The sequence below is a fragment of the Myotis yumanensis genome, unplaced genomic scaffold, assembly GCF_028538775.1.
Source record: "Myotis yumanensis isolate MYYU_CA2020_CCGP unplaced genomic scaffold, mMyoYum1.0.hap1 SCAF_14, whole genome shotgun sequence".
In the NCBI taxonomy this organism is placed as follows: domain Eukaryota; kingdom Metazoa; phylum Chordata; class Mammalia; order Chiroptera; family Vespertilionidae; genus Myotis; species Myotis yumanensis.
The window spans coordinates 5,266,121-5,289,081 of NW_027223765.1; the positions used below are offsets into that span (position 1 = coordinate 5,266,121).

The window sequence follows — 22,961 nt, forward strand, 5'->3', positions numbered from 1 at the left end:
TACAACCAATAAGTGATGCAGGAGAGATTCAAACCCCACCGTCTGGCCCCAGACCTCACACATTATACCCTCTGCCTCTGGGCCCTTAACACCTAATGTCACAGCAACGTGGAAGGAATTTACATTTTGCCAGGTCTCCCAGCCTGCCCGGCCTCTGTGCCCCGAAGAAGTCCCAGGGGCCTGTGTGGGGTCCCTCCCGTGGGGCCAGTCTCAGAACCTCCTCCCAAGGCTGTCCCGAGCCCCGTTCCGTTTCTGTTTGCTCCCCACTCCAAAGTATTTTTTTTAATTTTTTTTATTGATTTCAGAGAGGAAGGGAGAGGGGGAGAGAGATAGAAACATCAATGATGAGAATCATTGATCAGCGTCTCCTGCACACCCCCTACTGGAGATTGAGCCCACAACCTGGGCATGTGCCCTGACCTATGGAACCCTGACCTCCTGGTTCATAGGTTGACACTCAACCACTGAGCCACGCTGGCCGGTTCCCACCTTAAATGATTCACCGCCACCTGGACTTTGCTCGATCATAGCAGCTCGTCTCTGGTTCGTCTTTCTCTGGATCTTGCAGGAGAGACACAGAGACCCAGGTTAATGCATGGCCTCCACGCTCATTCTCATGACCACGCTGTCTTGTCTTGACACACAGCCCTGGGACCGCTCAGCAGGTTCAGCTGAGAAGAAAAATAAGCCAAGGGCGGGAGGGAGGCCCCGGGACAGGACCCTTCCCTTCCACCCCAGGGATGATGAAAAGCAGCTCCGCCAGATAGCATCAGGCAGCCCAGCGCGGCCCAGAAAGATCTGTGGGCAGCTTGGTTTCTGTGTTGTTTTACCTCTAAGTTCAGACCTAATTGTAAGATAATGGCTTGAGAGTCCGATAAAACTCAGGGAGACTGTCTATTGGGGGGCGGGGAAGCTTTTATTCAAATTGGATGTCTTTGATGATAGAAAAAAAACCAGGGCAGATGTCAATTGGCATTTTACAGCAATCACCTAATTGCTAAATTCCTCCCTAAGTATGGGGCTTTTTTTTTTTTTAATGAACAAAAGAGCAAAGATGAGTTCTTTTCAGCAAGAATTTCCAACCAGTCATCAGTCATGTCCTGTGGTTTGACACGAGCTGACGTTTCAGTAGAAAAACGGGCTTTCAGTGCACCACTCAGGGCCCAGCTCGCACCCCTGTCCGTGTATCTGAGCGCCGTCGGATGTTTGAATGCTCCTGCAGTTTGTAGAGCCATGGCGGGCTGCACACGTGTTTCCTGAGGAATGAAACTGGGGGAGATTTCGCAAGTCACCCTGTTCCATAAACAGCCGTTTCATGGCTGCGCCGTAAACTATATTAGGCTGGTTGCTGCTTTCACCGGTGCTGTGGAGCCTATAAATTAGAGACTCACGCCGTGTAAACAGCGAGGGACCGAGGGAACACGGTCACGAACCCCCACCCCCGCCCCCAGGCCATGGCAGACAGATGACTTCTTAGAACACTCTGGATCTAAGATAAAACACCAACAAAAGACCTTTGAGAATGCCTGGTCCCCGCTTCCTCTCTGCTCAGGGAATCCGTCCCCCATCCCGGAGGCAAAGTGATCTTTGAAAAAATGCAAACCGGGCGATGTCTCTCCAGCTTCTAACCCACGACGGGCCTTCCACCACAGGCCCAGAGGAAAACCCAAAGCCGGGAACCTGGATGGGCCCATGCGCCCTGCCCGCTCCGCGTCCTGGCCTCCTCCCTGGCCACGGCCTCCGCCCAGCACATGTCCCTGCTCTCTCACCCTCCGGCGGCCATGCTCATCCTGCCACAGGGCCTTTGCACTCACTCTTTCCTCCTCCTGGAAATCCACGTCCCACAGCTCACGCGTCTCACCGGCTTTGTTCAGAGAAGAGATCCTTGTCCTCACTTTTAACACTGCCCCCCAGAGCTCACCCTGCTGGGCACAAACCCCTGTCCCAGCCCCACCTGGGCCTGATTCACCACTTGTCACGGCACACGCTCCCCGTTTATTTGTTAGCTACTTATCTGCTTCCTACTGAGAATGCAAGCTCCGTGGGGCAGGCTGTGGCTCCCGGGCCTTGTGTGGGTCTCCTCGTAGCAAATCCCACAGCATTGGCTGAACTGATTCATTAAAAGCCAGTGCCTGCCTCTGCCCCAGTCCCGTGTGCCCCCTCCCATGCCAGCCTCTGCCCCACCCCGTGTGCCCCCTCCCGTGCCTGCCTCTGCCCCAGCCCCGTGTGCCCCCTCCCGTGCCTGCCTCTGTTCTAGCCCCATGTGCCCCCTCCTGTGCCTTTGGGGAAAACATCACTCAGCAGGGTTTCCCCACATGTGGGCGCGTCAATCTTATAATAACTAGATCTCAGTTACTGAGCATGCTCCGAGGCAGGTATCATGCCACGCCCTTGACCTGCAAGGCCTGATTCATTCTCAGAGCAACACCGCCAGGAAGTGACCTGAAACTGTCCCCATTTTGGTGACGAGGCAACGAAGGTGTAAAAGCTGGGGCGTGTCCAAGGCCGGGGTGTGGAGTCAGAGCTGACCTTCCCGTCTGACCTCAGAGTCGCCCTGCTCCTCTCCTCTGTCTGCACGGACATGCTTCTCAGAGTTGGAACAGAACCACGTCATGTCCTATTTTTTAAGCTCTTGGTATGTTTTGTGTTTAGTGAAGACATTGTGAATGCTTCTCCACGTGAAGGGAGGGGACCTGCCATTTTAATCAAGGAGACGCCCCTTTCCGTTACATTTTTACAGGAAAATACACGTTGTTTGCACAATGCGTTGGCTGCCTCGGGCACGAGAGGCAGGAGGATGTGAGGCAGCCCAGCAAATCGGCGATCACGGCCCCAGCAGGGCCAGCCCGGAGCAGCGGAGCCGGCCGCCCCGGCCTGGTCTCATCTCGGGAACAGGGTCCCTGAGCCTCGTGCAGAACCTCCTCCTGGAAGAAGGAGCAGCGCCACGCCCAGGACCTGGCTCCAGCCCTGACTGCGCATCTGCGTGAATTTTGAAACTGAAGCTGCTCTAAACGCACATCCCTGGTCGCCTTCGTTTGGAGCTTTCAGCGAGCGAAAGAGGAGACCATTTCAGCGGCTCAGAGCTCCCAGCTCAGTCAGAGCAGCCACGGGCACACCCTCTCTAAGATCCATCTCCATTCATTAGCGCCAGCGAGAGGCTTAATTGGCTCTAATCACCTGGCATCGGAGGCAGGAGCAGGTAATTTCCCACTTGGCTCCAGAGCCCTCGCAATAATTAAGCCCTGTCTCCGCGGCTCCCTAATGAAGAGCCAGGAAGAGTGGAAAACCCAGCACAGTCACAGTCGCCCAGCCCCGTGGATACGCCGCTCCCTCTGTCCCTGCGGCTCCGTCCGGGTTTTCATCAGAACCGAGGCACCGGCCAGTTCGGGGAGATGCAAGCAAACGGCAGCCACAGGCGCAAAGCAGGTCCCCGACCCCCGACGTGAGGGGGAAACACTTACCAAGCCGAAGGCGGATATGGAAGGAAGCGGACGCCCCACGATAGGCCTTTTTGTCCCGATGAACGTGGATTTAGTGGCTGCCCAACCCTTCAGACACCTGGGTGGACAGCACACTAAGCATTGAGGTTATGAATTTATATGTAACTAGAGGCCCGATGCATGAAATTCGTCCAAGGGGCTTGGCCCTCACAGCCAGGGCTTCTTCTGGAAGATCATCTGGACGGTCGTTCTGCTGTTCAGCCTAATTAGCATATTAGCTCTTTATTATATAGGATATCAGAGCATGTTCAAGTCTGTGGTCTCACAGGAACTGGAGAGGAGGCAGTTTCATGCGTGAGACATGGGTGCTGGGGTGGACAGCCGGGTTCCCCCAATGCCACCAGGGACCCTGAAGGTACAACCCGATGCAAATTAGTTCATCGCTCTGCGGCTCACTTTCTCCTTCTGTGACACAGAGATGATAAAGCACCTCCCTCTCGAGGTGACTCTGAAGATGACATCCGTTAAGAAGTGGGGTGCCCCCCAGTGTATACACACTTGGAATAAGTAGTCATTCCGATGGGTTAAGTCAGGAAAGAAAGAAGCATCAGCTGAGCTAGCAGCTGTTAAGGGGTGTACATTTTCCAGGGGACACCCCGTATGTACAGACGCTTAGAATGTCGGCCTCTGGTGAGCTCACCGGGGATGGTAGCTAATGGTGAGGCTCTCAGGAAGATCACGAACCCCAGGCCTGATGGCGTGGCACACAGCAGCAGATGGCACACTGCCCCACATCCCAGGGCAGGATGTGGCCCACTGCCCACTTCTGTGTGGTTCACACACTACGGATGAAAGGAAGAGAATTAGTTGCCTGTGAAAATTATATAAAATTCACATTTCAGCACCCAAGTAAGGTTTGTTTGAACAGACCCACACCTGTCCGCTACTAATGTCAGTGGCCACACTAACCGTGGCCTGTCTCGGCCCTCGTCCGTGGCCACACTAACCGTGGCCTGTCTCGGCCCTCGTTGGTGGCAGAGCGGCCCAGCTGTGACAAAGCTCGATTGTCCCACAAAGCCGGTGGTGTTTACGGTCTGGCCCTTTACAGAGAAGGTTTGCTAAGCCCTGGGATGGATGTTAAAGTTACAAGATTCAGACCTCAAAGTGGGACAGCAAAGGAATAAGGGAGCGGAAGTCAGTTCCCACAGACAGGAGGGGGATGAGGGCCGTGCTCTGGAGCCAAACGGGCCTGGCTGGAGTCCTGGCTGCAAACGCCCGGGACCTTGGACACGTCCCTCACCCCTGTGGGTGCCAGCCTCCTCCTCCGGAAACACGACTGCCTTCCTCAAGATTGTTCGAAGACGGCGTTCGAGAACACACACCACACTGAGGACTCAGTAAGCTTCCAAAGGTTGCAGATGACTCAGAACTAGAAAATAGGAAATGAGACTCAGAGAACCAAGTCCGAGTCCTGGAGAGACGGGGGGGACAGCAAAGGCCTGTCCTCAGGTTCCTACCGGAGCCAGAGGCGGGAAGGGAGCCAGTCCGCCTGGGTCCTCCGCACAGCGGGGCTCCTCCCTCTAGTTTTAGATCCAGAACTAAAGCAAAGCCATGGCCCAAACGTGAGAAAATTACCTGGTTCTATGAGATTACTTGGGCTTTGAGTCCTAAAGGCCGGAGCCGACGCCCCTCGTCTGTCACTCCCTCGCTGTGTAACGCTGAGCAGTGACTTCCTGTGAGCCTCAGTTTCCTGATCTGTAAAATGGACATCACAAAGCTTCCCTGGCCTGTGGGTATAAGGATGGATAGTGCGTATAAATGCTTAGATTTGTTCACGGTAAAGAGAAAAAATGCCTAGCAAACACTATCTTTGTGAGTGCTCATTCTGTTACTGCTTTTAACCAGTTTTGAAACCTTTCAAAAAATAGGTTTGTTGCCCTGGCCAGTATCCTGGATGGTTAGAGCACCAGCCCGTGCACCAAATGGTCTCAGGTTTGATTCCTGGTCCAGGGCACCTACCTGGGTTGCAGGCTCAATCCCTGGCCCTCGTCTGGATGCACACAGGAGGCAACCAGTCGATGTGTCTCTCTTTTATCGATGTTTTTCTCTCCATCCTCCACTCCAGTCCCTGTCCCTAGGAAAAAAAAAAAAATCAAAGGGAAAAACATCCTCAGATGAGGATTAACAACAACAACAAAAATAGTTTTTTTGTTCTCCCATTTGGCCCCAACAAACCTTCATGAAAAATTCAGACCTTTCCAAACGTTCCCATGGCCTTTGACATGACCGCACGGTGCAGGACACGTGTGTGGTAAGGAAGGCGTGCACGGGCGTTGCAGTGTAAATTATTGATATGTTTGGAGCACATGTGAAACGAGACATGGGGGAGGGACAGAAAGCAAATAAAGAGACGCGTCTGAGAGAAATTAGATTTACGGGCACAATTAAATCCCTGTGAAATAATCCTGGCGGAGTAATAGCGATGTAAACAGCTGAGAATAAATTAGAGAAAATTGAGTCCATGAAAGTTGTTTAACGGCAAGGGGTGGGGGTGGGGCAGTAACTCTAAAGCCGTACCCCTCACATTACCCTCAGTGGGCGGTTGGCCTGATCTTTAATGTGAAGAAGATGTTGCTGGAATTCAGGGTGTCGTGTTGGAGGACAGAAAAACTACCCGCCTTTTCAGTGTCTTGTAGAAGCAAGTAACGCATTCTAACAAATTAACCATGATTTCCTGCGTGGCACCTGCACACACACACACACGCACACTCACACTCACACACTCACACACACATGCACACCCACACACTCACACACACTCACACTCACACACTCACACTCACTCACACTCACACACACTCACACACATGCACACTCACACTCACACACACTCACACTCACACACTCACACTCACATTCACACACTCACACTCACACTCACACACACACACACTCACATACACATTCACACACTCACTCTTCAGCTTTATCATCAACAAGTCTGGTTCCCTCCCCTGACTGTCCAAAGCACAGCTCCCCGCTCAGCATTAGCGCCCGGGACGACCTGGATGCATCCTAACTAGTGTCCTCTCGCTTCCCTCCACCTGCACATCTCCTCCATCCTTGAGAACAGACTTCCAGGCCCGGCCGAAGTGGCTCAGCGGTTGAGCATCCACCTTTGACCCAGGAGGCCAGGGTTCGATTCCCAGACAGGGCACATGCCCAGTTTGCGGGCTCGATCCCCAGTGTGGGGCGTGCATTTGGTCCCTGAGTGACGACGCGGTGTGGTGCTCCTCTAGGTTCTGAGCCTGACACTGTGAGAGGTCAGATTGCTTCTGGGGAGAGAGACAGTGCGAGAATCTGGCCCAAAGGAGCCCAACCCATGTCCTACCCTCCCCCCCACCCCCCACCCCCGCCCCAGTCCTGGATGCTCAGAACTCACCGACATAGCCTGTCTCACAACCACCCTGACACGCATCAAATTCCATGCTGACTTGAATATTTTTTAACACATTTTTAAAAAATATTTTTCTATTGATTTCAGATAGAGGAAGGGAGAGGGAGAGAGAAATAGAAACATCAATGAGAGAGAATCATTGATCAGCTGCCTCCCGCACGCCCCCTACTGGGGATGGAGCACACAACCCCTGGCATGTGCCCTGACCTGGAATCAAACCAGTGACCTCCTGGTGCATGGGGCAACGCTCAACCACGGAGCCACACCGGCCGGGCTTTGGACACATTTGAAATCTACGGAGATCCTGGGGCGGCAAGCCCTTGACTGGAAACTGATCGTCTTTTATTTCACTGTTTCTTGATGGACTGTCTCACCCATAGACACAGGACCTCAACGTCAAATGCCCACAGGAGCACGTTCAACAAAGACATGCGCTCTTTCCCGCCTCTCTTGAAAGATGTGGCTGTCTGCACGTTGTCCCCACATCTCTGAATCACCGGCAGGAAGTGCTCTCTCTCTGGGTAATGTTTGCGTGAGCGCAGTGACCCGCAGCAGAGGGGCCCGGCCGTGGGAAGAGGCAGAGTCCCGGGTGGGCTCCGAGGTGAGCGCGGCATGGAGCAGCCCGGCCCCGGGGAAACGGGCTGCTGAGCAACCAGGTACATAAGGAAACAGGAGGCTTTGTTCCTGGTTATAACATCACCTGGCACCGGGCAACCATTCTGCAAACAGCACCTGCCACTGTCACCATTGTTATTGTCGCTGGCTCCAGAGGGTGGAGCTGGAGATGGGAATGAGTGGGCAGAGTTGGGTCAGCGACTGAGTGGGATTAAAGAAACAATTTACTCGCTTTTTCCATCCAAGCTTTTTGTCCCGGGATTCCTCTCTCAGGTCGGTGCCTCCCTCCCCCAGGGTCCCACGGTCCAGTCCTACCTGTGCTTCGAGGCTCAGCTCGAGGCCTCCTTCTGGCCTGGGACCCCCAAATAGCATCCAGCGAGAGGAGCAATCGTCAGACTTCCGGGAACTTTCTAAGCCAGTTGTTAAACACAGTCATTTAAAAAAGCCAAATCACTTAAACTTGGAATTCGACAAATTATATTTTTTACAAGAGAATGTATTTCCTAATGCTTTGACCATAGTGTATTACTATCTATGAGGCTATTTAGGCGTGTCCTAAGACCTAGATGATGGAAATATTATGTAATGGTGGCCCCCGCATGTCTCTCTCTAACTATGTGTTGGGGGGATTTCAGGGTGGCAGCTTGAACTTGGCCATAATTGGAATATTTAAATTTATGGAAATCAGCAATCACTACAAATCCAGGCTTCCTCCAGGACCGTTACTGTGAAGCCTGGAATGAGCTTCTAGACCAGCCGTGGGCAAACTATGGTCCGCGGGCCGGATCCGGCCTGTTTGAAATGAATAAAACTAAAAAAAAAAAAAAAAAAAAAAGACCGTACCCTTTTATGTAATGATGTTTACTTTGAATTTATATTAGTTCACACAATCACTCCATCCATGCTTTTGTTCTGGCCCTCCGGTCCAGTTTAAGAACCCATTGTGGCCCTCGAGTCAAAAAGTTTGCCCACCCCTGTTCTAAATCCTTCTCACACTGAGCTCAGAGCAGCATCTCCGTACTGATAGTTAAGACTGATCGAGCCCTATCTGGTTTGGCTCAGTCGATAGAGTGTCAGCCTGCGGACTGAAGGGTCCTAGGGCCGACTCCGGTCAAGGGCATGTACCTTGGTTGTAGGCTTCTCTCTGGCCCAGGCCCTGGTCCTGGCGCGTGCAGGAGGCAACCAATCGATGTGTTTCTCTCACATCAATATTTATCTCTGTCTTTCCCTCTCTCTAAAAATCAATGGGAAAATATCCTTGGGTGAGGATTTAAAAAAAGAATGATCAAGCCTAAGATTTATTTGTGCATTCTGCCAACGTCCATTACAAAATAGTATTCAATAATATCGGTAATGCGTTTCTGCTCAAAAGTCAAAGTTACCCTAAATCCAAATTAAATACCCAACAAACAAATTCAAAATGTGTTCTAGCAGGATGTGGTCTTGTGATGTGGGCCAGTTATAAACAGCTTGGGTTCTTGCACAAGAGGAGAAAACTATTTCAGAGACAGAGACATGGTAAAGGAAGTAATCCCATTATGAACACTGCTAGGAAATCATGAGGAAAGACGAAAATCCATGGGGGTGTGGCGGGGCGAGGGGGGTAGATCTTCAATGGAGCCAGAAAACAATCGACCATAGATTGTAAAACTTTTCTAACAACAGCAAAGATCCAGGGATTCAAACATGGCAAACTTCCCAAGCACTTTGTAGCTTTCAGTGCGTTGTACGATACAAGAGACACAGCCCAGTGAGTGCTCGGGGTATGTTTTGTCTTAAAGAACTTCCACATTCCCTAGGAAGTGTCAAATCAAACTTTTAAAATTAAATTTGGGGGCATATTTCTAACTTTCTGTGTTTGTCAAAGAAGAATTTCAGCTGGACGTGACCCACGAGGTCCTTGAGGAACTCATTCCTGAGACTCGGGAAACCTCTAAAGCGCGTCCCTTACCGGCCTTTCCCCGCGGGGTCTGCGTTGGGCCATGTGCGTCAGCCCCAGAGGGGACAGTGGCCTCGCTCAGCGGGTGGACGGGACCCTGACAGGCGCGGCACCTGGAGCTCAGGGTGTCCTTGGGCCTCCTGCCTTGTGGCTTCTGCTGGGAGGAGAGATGGCGGGTGGACGGCTTAGGTTGCATCTGGGTTTACATGCTGTACGTGGAGGCGGCGGCTGCTCACATGTCTTCACCCTTTTTTTCCCCAGGAGAAAAGTCAAATATTTTAAAATGTTTCAATCACCAACGCACGCTGTGATTATATGTTTTCTTGATGCTACAATAATTGTTTACATAATCTGTGCCTGTAAACACTTAAATGCAAGGTCCTGTGTTTATAAACAACCGAAAATCGAAAGGACAATGGACCGATGTGAGGAAAGTCAATAAACCCCTAATTAAATCCCCCTGGGCAGACATCTGGCTCTCCGCGGAGGCTCCCCAGCGGGGAGAAGACACGTTGTAAGTGGGGTTTCCTGAGAGGGGTGCTCAGACCCCGCTCTGCCGAGTGCCTGGAGGCTCCTCCCACCAGCAGGCAGTTGCCTGGAGAGCAGGGATCTGAGGAGCCGGCTCTGTCCTGACCGTCCCCCTGGAGACGGACTCAGGCCCTCGGCTCGGCCTGCAGACCCCCTGCACCTCAGAGGCAGCCACAGGCCCAGGGGGTGTGAGAACTACTCACAGGACCAAGGGAAACCCATTTCCTCACTGTTACAAAGGCTGTTAATTAAAGGATAAGAAACGCCTGGCTGGTGTTGCTCAATGGTTAGAGCAGGAGGTCAGAGTTCGATTCCCTGTCAGGGCACATGCCCGGGTTGTGGGCTCCATCCCCAGTGTGGGGAGTGCAGGAGGCAGCTGATCCATGATTCTCCCTCATCATTGATGTTTCTCTCTCTCCCTCTCCTTTCCTCTTTGAAATCAATAAAAATATATTAAAAAACAACTAACAAAAGGGTAGGAAAGGACAGCTCAATGAAGAGACACAGGGTGCGGGCCTGAAGAAGGAGCTCTGTCTTCCTGGAGCTGGGAGCCCCACAGAGACCCCGGAGAGCGGCCTGGCTCGCCAGCAGAGGAGCTCTCGGAACAGGGACAAGAAGCTGTCCCTGTGGGTTTTATGGGGCCTCCTGCTGCACTCTCATTGGCCACTGAGGCTGAGTCAACCTCCAGCCGCCCCCCACCCCCCGGAGTCCCCAGAAATCCTGGGTGGGGGAGGGGACTGGATGTTACAACCCTCCAACCACAGGAGCATTGGCTACTGTTGGCCACCAGCGGCCCCCTGGGGTGGGGTCCAAAAGCCAGCTCATCGGCACAACAAGGGACACTGTGTTGCTGTCATCACTTAGCAGATGCCAAGGGGCTTGGGATTCATGAACCAGGAAAGGGCCCCTGTGGACGAAGACCAAATACACCAGAGCAATATCTTTAGGTCCTCTGAACGATGATACATATATATATTTTTTTTAAAAATATTTTTTATTGATTTCAGAGAGGAAGGGAGAGGGAGAGAGAGATAGAAACATCAATGATGAGAGAGAATCGTTGATCAGCTGCCTCCTGCATGCCCCCTACTGGGGATCAAGCACGTAACTCAGGCATGTGCCCTGGCGGGAATCAAACTGAAACCTCCTGGTTCATAGGTTGACACTCAACCACTGAGCCACACTGGCCGGGCAAATATATATATATATATATTTATTAAATCACTATATCACAGTGGGGGAAAGTGAGACAGTATGGGAAAAATTCTGAGGGGAGTTTCAAATGACTGCCAAAATTGCATTGAATTATTGAAAATGAGAAATGAAAGGAGAAAAGGAAGTGGCCCCTAGTAGTGAGAAATGGTAGAACTAGCAGAACCCTTAGCATTCACGTCACCATTTTATTGCTATTTCACCATTGACACTAGAGGTGCGGGGGCGAGGGGGGGGCGAGGGGGGCATGATGCGCCCCAGGCCACAGCGGGGATGGAGGGCCCGGCGGCCAGTTCCTCTCCTCCCCCCACAGGGCCATCCAAAGACACAGAGCTTTCGTTTGTTTTTCCGTCATGAAGGCAGGAAGGATGTGCGTTCCCAAGGAAAATGTTTATATATCGTTGGAGTGGATTCTAAGCCCCATTGCACACACAGATGAAAACAAACACGCTGCCTCCGGCCAGTGCCTTCCTGGGGCCCCGCATGCCTCACACAGCAGCACAGGCTCAGGCTCACTTCTGAGGAGAGACAGTCCGTGGGGTTGTGTCGCCTCGCGTTGGCAGGAATTCACGCTCCTTCCTCCCACCGTCACTTCACCAGTGAAGTGATACTCGCAGGACCCAAACCCCCCACAGCAAAACCAGGCGCGCGGGGGAAGTGACTGGAAAACCATCACGTTGTCCTGGGGTGATCTCTGGCAGAACGGGCATGGGTGGGCAGTGAGCATTCTTAGGGTTCCATTTTCATTTCACACAGGACTGGAGAATCATTGTCATTTCAGGATGGCCAGCCTAGTGAGTGGTCTTTTCCCATTTCTGCGGAGCAAGCCCCAGGCCTACCATCACCTCCAGACCATGCCCTCCACTCCAGAACCAGCCCTGAGCCACAGAAATTAAAGAGCGACAACGCAGCCAGTGCCCGATACACACGTGATGAGAGCCAGGCAGGTGGGATGGGTCAGGTGGGTCTCTAAGCGTTCAGTTCCAAAGGACTTTGCTGCTAAGAGCTCCCCCCACCTCGCACCCCCCCCCCCCCATAGTCAAGCAGATTCACTGGCTCCTACGAATCTCAAGTTAGATTCGTAGGCTCGTTAGTTAGATTAAAGCAACAGCAATAGGTCATGCTGAGTTTAAAATTAATTATGGAATTTAATCACCAGAGACATGACCATGACGTTCATCTTTGTCAGAATTTCCAAAGGCCCAACAAGAAAATGTCAACAAGAACCATTGTAAATATTTGCGGGTTGCCCTCTCTCGTCTAGACCTCAGAGTGGCTCTCAAAAGATCCATGTAGCCAGTGTGTGTGTGGGGGGGGCGGGTGGGGGCGGGGGGGGAGTTCTCCCGCTGTTTTCTCTTAATGAGCTTGGACTCCCGTATCCAGTCCAAAGTGAGCCTCTGCCTTCTGCTTCTGCTCTTCGTCACCCAACTGCCTCCAGGTTGGGACAAAGCACAGCCATCCATAACGGCTGGCAGGGGCGGCTCTGGGCCCCAGCTGCCAGCCAGGCTGCGCGCAGACCCCGTCCACACGGTGGGAGCTGCGTGCCCCCGGGCAGCCTGAAACCTGCTCTGTGGAGGTCCCTCGGCCTGGCCATTGGACGCCAGGCCCAAAAGCTGTCAGGGTCGTGGCCAGGAACTGTGTAAAGTCACTCGCACTGGTCGGTAGAGCATCCCCTCCCACCCCACCCCCCGCCCCCAGCTCAGCCAGATGCTGTCTCGCCGATGAGAGTATATAACTTCCACACATGATGGTGTTGTTAAACTGTAGCCTCATTGGCTCTGCCACCAAAACGGTATGTCAGTGGTGTCCCTCCGGAGGCCTGAGGGTGTCCCCTCTGCTCCCCCATCCGCACCCACTGTCGCCCCTTCACCTGGACATGCAAGCGACCGCCACTCTGGTCCTTTTGCTTCCACTCTCCTACCATTCACCTAGGACCTGCTCTTCCTCAGCAGGAAACATCTCCAACTCCATCACTTCAGAGCGTAAGTCAGAGGCCCTTGGACCGCGTCCCGAGCTGCCACTCCAAGGGCCCTGCCGATCAACCAGCGTCAACAGGCCTCACCGTGGACGTGGCCGTGACCGCCACCTCGTTCGTGCTGCGTCCTGAATTCCAGCCATCTTTACTCTCCACATCCCGAGGGGACCCGGTGTTAGGGGCGCTGCATCCTGTTTCAATGCTAGGTACCCGCCTCGTAGGGTCACCGCGTCTCATCGTTGGGGAAACATTATTTTTATTTAATATATCTTTATTGACTTCAGAGAGGAAAGGGGAGGGAGAGAGACATAGAAACATCAGTGATGAGAGAGAATCATGGACCAGCTGCCTCCTGCACGCCCCACACTGAGGATCGAGCCCGCAACCTGGGCATGTGCCCTGACTGGGAATCAAACCATGACCTCCAGGTTCATAGGTCGATGCTCAGCCACTGAGCCACGCCGGCCCGGCTGTGGGCACGTTTTGATCGCCTCTTACTCGTAACAAAGTGCAAGGGCAGCTGCGGGCCAGTTGGCTGGAACCATCATCCGCCGGGTGACGTGGGGAGGGTTAGATGACGTGATGGAATCTGGCCCCGGATGTGCAACAGTAACGTGGAGGCAGGAGCAGAAACAACGCCATGGAGAGGACCTCACAGCAGAGAGCCGGCTGGTCGTGCGAGGCCAGGGCTCACGCAAACGCAATGAGAGAGAGAGAGAAAGAGAGAGAGAGAGAAGTGTGGCCAGGTTTCCATACCCAGTCAGCAGTCAGGGCCTGGGCGCTCGGGGAAGACGTGGCATCCTCCACGTGTGAGGGGCGGAGGCTGAGTGGAAACCACCACGTCCCTCCACCGAGGACAGCCCCTCACAGGCCTCCGTAGGGTCCCTCGCTGCCACGCTCCGCAGACACGCTCCGCCCGGCCCTGGGCTGGGGCGCATGGTCTACACCGGGGATGCTCTCACCCCGCTGAGCACGGATGGGGACCAGGAGGAGAGAGGAGGCCAGAGCCTCCAGGGCTGGGACAGAAGAAGAGCTGGACAGGGACCCTCAGGAGAGAGGAATGTTTGATGACGGCCAGTGCTCGTCCCCCCCTCCGCCTCCCACCTGCTCACCCCCACATCCAGCTGTTCCCTCGACCCGTGCCACCAAAGCGCAGTGATGTCATAATCGTCCTTGCAGGACAGCGGGCTGGTAGGGGCGAAGGCCTGGATCGCTCTCGAAGGCTCGCAGCAGGCCTTCTGGTGGTTGGGTTGGGGAGCTGAGCTCGGTAACAGCTGAAAATGCCCGTTTTGGACAGAACAGTATGTCAACAGGCACGTCCATGTGACAGGTCAGTGGGAGGACACAGATGTGTGTCGTGGCACCGGAAATGGTATAAAACGCTGCTGCCCGCACCCAAGGACACACCGAGGACACAGCTTAGTCATGTCTTTGTCCTCTGACACTGTATTCTCATGAGATGGCATTGCCCATTCCCTGCGGGGACCAGCCAGGGCCACTCTAGTGACAGCTCCCCCTGCCCGTGGCAGCCCCTGGTCCTCGGATGACGGAGAAGCTGGAGATCCCAGTGGATGGAAAGAGAAGGAGAGGAACCCTGAGCCGGCCAGGCCCTGCATCTCAGCCGGGAGGCGTCACGGTGACAGCAACACTGTATTCTATGGAGGGCGGTCCTAGGAAACGGAACGGCCTCGCCAGGCTCATGAGAGGGGAACAGCCTTGAGGCTGGCCCAGCTTTTCCGCCTCACCCCATGCCAGCAGCAGCGGAGGCCTGCTTCTCCCTGGGGGCTCCTGGCGCACTCGGCCGTGTCTTCTCCGGGTCTGACTCACTGAAGAGGAGAAACCACTTGTGGCTATAAAACCAGCGAACCTCTCCCCTTTATTTAACCCCTTGCCCTTGAAAATATACCTTTTTATGGTTCGCGTGTCATCCGACCCAGCCGGCTCTCGGCTCTCCCTCCGTGAGTCACAGGGAGAAGCAGTGGAAAGGGAGAGAGACCAGGTGGCCACACTCTCAACCTCTCCTTCTCCCAGCACCTGAGCCCTGCAGCCACGGCCCCCGTCTGATTGACACAGGGGCTCCGGTGCAGCTCGCCAGGGGCACGGAGTCCTAGGGTTCGTGCATGAGCCATTGTCCCTGCCCTGCCTGTCACATACAGGCAGAAAGCCAGCCACGGGGCCTGGGTGCCACGTCGGCATCCGCACCGAGGGACACGGTGCACGTCGGGGAGGAGAGCGGAGACGGCTTCCAGGGAGACACGTCAGGCACCGACCTCAGCAACCGAAAGCTGTTTCTCTGGTGCTTGTGTCAGGCATGTCCATGGGAATTCTCAGTCCTTTAAAATGCCGTGGGTGGACTTTTCAAATGCAGGGGAGGTTGAGCACTTTTACAGATGAAGAAACTGCGGTGAACAGTGAAAAGCAGGACGTGCAAATGTCCTGTGGCCAAGACGAGCCAGAACCAGGATGTGCAGGGAGGCGGTCCTGACTCCAAGCTCATGACACTCCATGTCCCCTGAGTCCAAAGTACAGCCTTTACTGAGCATCTCTCTATGGAAAAGTCCAGGCCACTCAGCCTCACTGTCGCAGTCTGAATAGTCTCAAGTTGAGCTGATTTTGTTTTTCAAAAACTGCAGTGTATTATTCACTTATAACAGAGCCCTCGGTGGGCCAAATCCTGCCCTCCTGCCAACGTTTTCTCAGGAGCAGCCTTAGCTGTTGGTTTACAAATTGTCTGCGGCAGTTTTCTGCAGAATAGGGATGACATGGCCCTCTAAGCCAAAAACATGGACTATCGGGTTCTTTACAAAAAGGTTTGCCAAACCCTAATATGGACAATCACCCATGTTGTTTCTGGGATGAAACTCTTTCTAGGGATATTCGATGGCTCAGGGTCATTTCCACGGTTAAATTAAATGTCCATATTATTTGTTCAATTTAATACATTTTTATTAAACGCTACCCCCCCCCCCCAAAAAAAAGGCCAGATGCCCATGATTTGGGGGGGATTTCTGCACGGAGAAGAATATGCAGCCATCTCCCAAGTAACATGTGATGTGTGTGAGACCGCCTGCTACTTTCCCCAGAGGCTCCCTGGGTTTTGCCACCCCCCCCCCCCCCCCCCCCCCCCCCGCCCAGGGTGTCTTCAGTTCCTATAAGGCTTCCTGATTCTATTTACAAACTGGCTGGGGGGTTCTGGTTGCCTGGGAAACAAAAACAAAGCACAGCCCAGCTGGCGTGGCTCAGAGGTTGAGCATCGACCAGTGAACCAAGAGGTCACCGTTCGATTCCTGGTTAGGGTACATGCCTGGGTTGCGGGCTTGATCCCCAGTAGGGGCCATGCAGGAGGCAGCCGATCAATGGTTCTCTCTCATCATTGATGTTTCTGTCTCTCTCTGCCTCTCCCTTTTTCTCTCTATAAAAATCAATAAAAACGTGTATTTAAAAAAAAAAAAAAAAAGCCCCGAGGACAGGGTCCCCACACGCTCACTTACCCCCACAGGTTAAAGGGACATCAGAGCCTCTGTGGTTCTGCACAGAACCAACCCGGAGGAGCACTGGATTCCAGCGTTATCTGCACTCCACCCTGGCCCCGCCCACAGGGAAATTACAGGTTACGCAGAGATTCCCACCGGGACAGCCGGCTCTCGGGCCTCGGGCGCTTTCATCTGTGGGATCCCACTCCTGAGGCCCTCGGCGCTGTCGGGATGCGGTTGCTGTTTGCCAGGGCGTGTCTGCCAGCAGTTGGACACACTTTCCATTGGACCTGCACAGAAACGTGTTACCGTCGCTGAAGTTTTTCCATGATTGCGCTGCCCTGTGACAAGCAGCAGGGCCAGCTGGGAGGTGTGCTTCGTGTCTGTTCCTGCACAGCCTAGGAAACAGCAGGGAGGGCTCAGTCGGCTCTGGTCTTTAACTTTGCAACAGTTACAGGAGAAAGAGAAACCCGCCCCCCTGTAGGACTCTCTTCCTTAATGGTGTGTGCTAGCTTTTCACTGCTGAGCGTGCACTAGATCTGGGTACCAAAGCCACAGTGTCAGGACAAGATTCCAAAGAAGGGCGATGGCACAGCTCTCCGGATTGGCTGGCATCTCAGGAATGGTTTGCCCAGCCCTGCCGGTGTGGCTCAGTGGTTGAGTGTCGACCTAGGAACCAGGAGGTCAAGGCTTGATTCCCAGTCAGGGCACATGTCTTGGTTGTGGCCTTGATCCCCAGTGTGGGGCGTGCAGGAGGCAGCCAATTGATGATCTCTCTCTTCTCTTTCATCATTGATGTTTCTATCTCTCTCTCCCTTCCTCTCTGAAATCAATTATATATATATATAATGTTTTGCCTAAAGCCCTCCCAGAAGATAAAAAGGCATTCTTTGGTCATAAAAATGATAAAAAGGGAAGAAAACATAATGGGCAATCCTCTTCTTTAAGACTGTCAAATGGTACTTAAATGAAAATAATTGTGTGTTAAACGCCAGAGGGAGGGGCCCTCGGGAAACCCCAAGTCTGAGCTCAGACCGGTGTATGTGGTATGTGTGTGAGTGTGTGTATGTGTGTGTGTATGTGTATGTGTGTGTATGTGTATGTGTGTGTGTACGTGTGTGTATGTGTGTGTGTGTGTGTGTGTGTGAGTGTGTGTATGTGTGTGTGTATGTGTGTGTGTATGTGTGTGAGTGTGTGTATGTGTGTGTGAGAGTGTGTGTGTATGTGTGTGAGTGTGTGTGTATGTGTGTGTGTATGTGTGTATGTGTGTGTATGTGTGTGTATGTGTGTGTGTATGTGTGTGAGTGTGTGTGTATGTGTGTGTGTATGTGTGTGTATGTGTGTGTGTATGGGTGTGTGTATGTGTGTATGTGTGTGTGTATGTGTGTGTATGTGTGTGTGTGTGTGTGTGTGTGTGTGTGTGTGTGTTGCTGCCCGAGGCCACACTGAGCTGCAGAGGCCCTCGGATGAGCCGCTGAGCTCCCCTCTGGCTACTGAGGCCCAAGTGGACAAGAGACTGATGCCACGCTCAGGGTCTGCTGGTCACATCAGCCAGCCTGGTGACACCGGGAAGCAGTTGATCCCCTTCCACCCGCGGAGGGGCAGCCTCGGCGGGCCCCACCCACACAGGCAACAGCCTGGCCCTCCCCACCCGCCCGAAATGACACCTCAGAGCACCTGTGTGAAGTCTTCAGGGCTTTCTACACATAAAAATTAGACAATTAGCAATGATTACCGTACGTTAGGCAAGCGGGGGTTGTTATTATCCTAATTTTACAGAGAAAATGAGAGTGGTGGAGGTGCCAGGAGAAAAATTAAAATTAACGAGTTCCTAGATCATAGGCCTGAGCTGCAAGGACTTTAAAGAGCTTGCTTGTTAAAAAAAAAAAAAAAAGCATGCTGCAAAAGGGGAACTTGAATATTGCAAAACAGACTTTCCGAATTAAAACTGTCCGATGCATTCATGGAACTAGCGCTGGGATTCTGTTTTTCATTTATGACTGGAAGCTGCTAGGTTTTGTTATTTCATACCTTCCTATACATCTGGGAGGGCCGGTCACTGGTGTTTGATGGGAGATTCCGTGTTATCAAGGGTCTTCACTCTTCAGATCGAGTTCCTCATTTGTTTATTTTTTTCCTTCTTAGGAATAACCCAGGGTCTCTGATGTTTTAGGAACCTGAAAAATGCATTTGGACCCGGGAATATTTGGGTAAATTGCGTTCGGTGAGTGTCCACTGTGAGCCAGTGCCCAGCGTGGCAGCTTTCTTCGAGACTTAAAAGTTGAATTTGATTTTAGAAACTGGCCCTGTCATGTGATTTAGCTGAAGGAGTAGGGTCTGTGGGTGCATAAGTCATTTTGAATGAATTTATTAAAAGGAGCATTGAATCACCTTCTACATGCAACTTCCCTTCCCAGATGACTGCTCTAGGCAGGGGTCCTGGTGATGGCTGGGAGGGTGACTGGTGTGCTGGGCCTTCACTGGAACTATTGGGAGAAGGATGCTCTTCGGGTGGGCGTGGTGAGCCTGCGGGATGCAGGGGCTGTGTGTGCCACCATGGGAACCTCCGGGGAAGGCCCCCCCGCCCCCGCCCCCAGAGGAGGGCCCAGCAGGCTCAGCGGCTGTCTCAGCTTCTGCTGTGAACATCCACGCTGCCGTGAGCATTCGAGTCTGCGCATTTGTGTGGATGTTCGTTCTGTTCTCGTGGGTCCACACCGAAGAGTGGGATTGCTGGGCCACACGGTCACTCCATGTGGGACATTCTGAGGAATGTCCAGACCGTTTTACAAGGAGGCTGCCCCAGCTGCCGGCCCACCAGCCACGTGGGGAGGTTCCGAGGTCTCCCTGTCCTTGCCCGCCTTTCACCGCCTGTCCTCTGACGGTCTCCAGCCGAGGGGGTGTGCAGCGATGCCCGTGGGAAGCCCGCCGCTTCCCAGCGGCTCGGTGACCCAGCAGGTCCCGCGGCAGCTGGCTGTTCAGGATGCAGGAGAGATGTTATGACGGGAGTGGTGTCCTAAGTGCGGGTGTGGTCCCCAAACAGCCACCCTGTGTTCGGCTCCCTGTGCGGTGGCGTCACCTGTGAGGAGGTCTGAGAGCAGCGCTCACCTGGAGCAGGAGAGGGAGCCCATCCTTGTCCGACATGAGGGGGCACCTGGACAGGATGCCCCCCTCTGAAGGAACCAGACCTGATCAGCTGTGCCCCCCACTGCCCAAAGCCCCGCCCCACTCTAGGGCAACCCCCAATCCGTTCAAAGTCCTCACCACGTGTGCCCTATTGGGCCCCTGGAGATGGGGTCCGGCCCACTTCTCTGCCTTTACCTGCCTCTGTTCTCCCCTCTCTCCCCGGCGTTCAGTTCTGGGCCAGCTCTACCTCAGTCCCTCAGCACCTCCGCAGTCCTGTCCCCTCTGCCCAGAATGTCCAGCAGTCACCGCTGGCTCCTTCTCACCCTTCAAGGGACAGCTCACACCCCTCCCATCAGATACCACCCCCCACCCCCCCACCCCACCCCCCCGCCAGGAACAGGCTCCTCTAGTTTCCGAGTCCCCACTCTGTTCATTTCAGCCCTGAAACACATGCCTGGCCACCAGCCTGACAGGCAGGGGATTTCTTTCCCTGAGGCTAAAATTAACCCGGAGGCAGGCGCTGCTGGCTCACAAAGACTCTCCTTTGCCTAAAGAGGCGAGGCCCCCACCCCACAGCACCCAACCCAACCCCACCCCTGGCCTCAGCTGCAGCGTTTCATCAGCCCCCGGTCGGCTGTGGGGGCCGCGGGTCTCAGAGAAGCTACGCCCAGAGCAAGCACTGATCTCCTGTTGACGGTGTCTGAGATGAGAGCTGGGCCTGGGCCTCAGAACCAGTTCGGTTTGAAGATTATCACCCTGTTGACATGCGCCCACCCTGGGACAGTGAGAAGCCCACACGGCTCTGTTGCAAGAACCCGTTTCTTGCCCAGTCGCTGAGAAACTGTGAGCAGCTAACACTGGGAGGGGGGACCCCGCACGTGCTCACCTGGACAAAAGCCGATCCAGTGACCCCACGGCCACCAAAGAAGGGCACCGATTAGAGCAACAAACGCCCGTTTAAGCCCCGATTAAAGGTCACTGCCCAGTGGCGGCTTCTGAAGGGTCAGTTCCAGCAAGTAGCCCCTCTGACACCACGGCGATCCTTGCACTCGATGAAGCAGTTAAGTAGCGAAGGTCAGAGGTCGCAGCAGCAGCCACAGAGGGAGAAGGAGAAGCAGAAGCCATGGGCGAATGGACGCTGTCACCCGGCCTCCCAGGCCCACAGCCGCCCTGAGCCCAGCCAGGGGTCCAGCTTCAGAAACTGGAGCGTTTTCTCAGCCTCGGGGGAGAGTCCCCAGTCCATGGTGATGCTGAGAACCCCCAGGGCTCCCTTCCACACGCAGAGGCGCGGCTGAAACCGGCCCCAGGCTCCCCGTCCTGGTGCGAAAGGCCCAGATTCATGGACTGCCACTTGCCACCTGGATGGAACCTGGACCACGTTGTCAGGGTCACCTGTAAGCTGGTCACCTGGGGACTCTCCAGACCCCGGGTCAGAACCCGCATCCGAGATAACTTCTGGGAATCACCGCTCCACGCGGCCCTGCAGGACTCTAGCGGCCTGAGCTGCCCGCTGGAGGCGACGCGGGGACCCGGCCGCCCACGCGCGCGCAGAGCCGGCCTCGGAGCCCGGGCTCCCCGCAGTCCTGCACGAATTCGGCAGCGGCCGTAAGTGCCGGCATAGCGGCCCAGCAAGTTCCGCCGGCGCCGCCAGAAAAGCGAAGGGGGCGGGGAGGGGCGGGGCCCGGACTGCCCAGGGGGCGGTGGTCCCGGAAGGGGCTTGGCGACCCGGGCGGGGCCACAGCAGCCCAGGCTCCAGACTCGGGGAGCTTTTCTCGGCTGGAATTTGCCTTCAGAAGCGAAAACTGCTGGAGAGGGGGCGAAGAGTCCCCGGAGAGGAGGGTGCGGCTGCGTCCTGGGGGCCCGGCCTCTCGGCGACCCCAAGGCCTCCCCGCCCCCTCGGCCTCCCCGCCGCCTCCCCGGAGCCGCGGGCGGGCCGGGCGGGATGTGTGTGCGCTCGCGCTCGCGCAAATACGGCGGAGGAGCTCGGGGCCTTTTCCGAGACGTCGGCCGAGTTGGGCTCAGTCCGGGGCGAGCGCGCGCGCGGCCGGGTCTGCGCTCCTCGCAGGGCGGGCGGGAGGGAGGGCGCCGCGCCCCGGCGGCGACCCCGGCCCGGCCCCACCATGGGCTTCGAGCTGGACCGCTTCGATGGCGACGTGGACCCGGACCTGAAGTGCGCGCTGTGCGGGAAGGTGCTGGAGGACCCGCTGACCACGCCGTGCGGCCACGTCTTCTGCGCAGGCTGCGTGCTGCCCTGGGTGGTGCAGGAGGGTAGCTGCCCCGCGCGCTGCCGTGGCCGCCTGTCCGCCAAGGAGCTCAACCACGTGCTGCCACTCAAGCGTCTCATCCTCAAGCTGGACATCAAGTGCACGCACGCGGCGCGGGGCTGCGGCCGGGTGGTCCAGCTGCAGGCGCTGCCCGCGCACCTGGAGCGCTGCGACTTCGCGCCAGCGCGCTGCCGCCATGCGGGGTGCGCCCAGGTGCTGCCACGCCGAGACCTGGAGGCGCACATGCGGGACGCGTGCGACGCGAGGCCCGTGGGCCGCTGCCAGGAGGGCTGCGGGCTGCCCCTGACGCGCGGGGAGCTGCGCACGGGCGGCCACTGCTGCGCGCGGGCCCTGCGGGCGCACAACGGCGCGCTGCAGGCCCGGCTCGCCGCGCTGCACAAGGCCCTCAAGAAGGAGGCGCTGCGCGCGGGCAAGCGGGAGAAGTCGCTGGTGGCGCAGCTGGCCGCGGCGCAGCTGGAGCTGCAGATGACCGCCCTGCGCTACCAGAAGAAGTTCACCGAGTACAGCGCACGCCTGGACTCGCTCAGTCGCTGCGTGGCCGCGCCAGCTGGCGGCAAGGTAGGCGCCCGCCCGACCCCTGCCATGCCCAGTACGCAGGGCACCTCCCCGTCCCAGGGCACTGGGATGCCTGGGGCTCCCTGGGCACATCCCTGCCCCTCCTCTTTCCGCTGCTTGCAGCCGGATCACCAGGAGCTGGGCGCTGAGTCCACCCAAGCTTGGCAACTCTGGTCCCTGTAGAGGACCAGGCGCCCGGGGTGGATAGGGTCCGGCAGCTTAAAGGGCCTGGAGAGACAGAGAGGAACCCACAGCTGGGGAAGAACCAGGACGGGCTTCTAGTTTCATTGCTCAGACCTGCTAGGGTATCTCGGTGGGAAACCGTGGTCCCTACATAGTGACACAGAGTAAGATGTTGG

The 22,961-nt window shown here is 55.3% G+C and overlaps 1 protein-coding gene across 1 annotated transcript in view; it reads left to right on the top strand.

The window, feature by feature from the left end:
• The first annotated feature begins 21,843 nt into the window (after positions 1–21,843).
• PDZRN3 (PDZ domain containing ring finger 3) overlaps positions 21,844–22,961 on the top strand; it is a 90,369-nt gene continuing 89,251 nt past the window's right edge. The window contains exon 1 of the mRNA XM_070391468.1: positions 21,844–22,605. Coding sequence (XP_070247569.1) covers positions 21,883–22,605 — 723 coding nt within the window. The 5' untranslated portion in view covers positions 21,844–21,882. The remainder of the gene's footprint in view (positions 22,606–22,961) is intronic.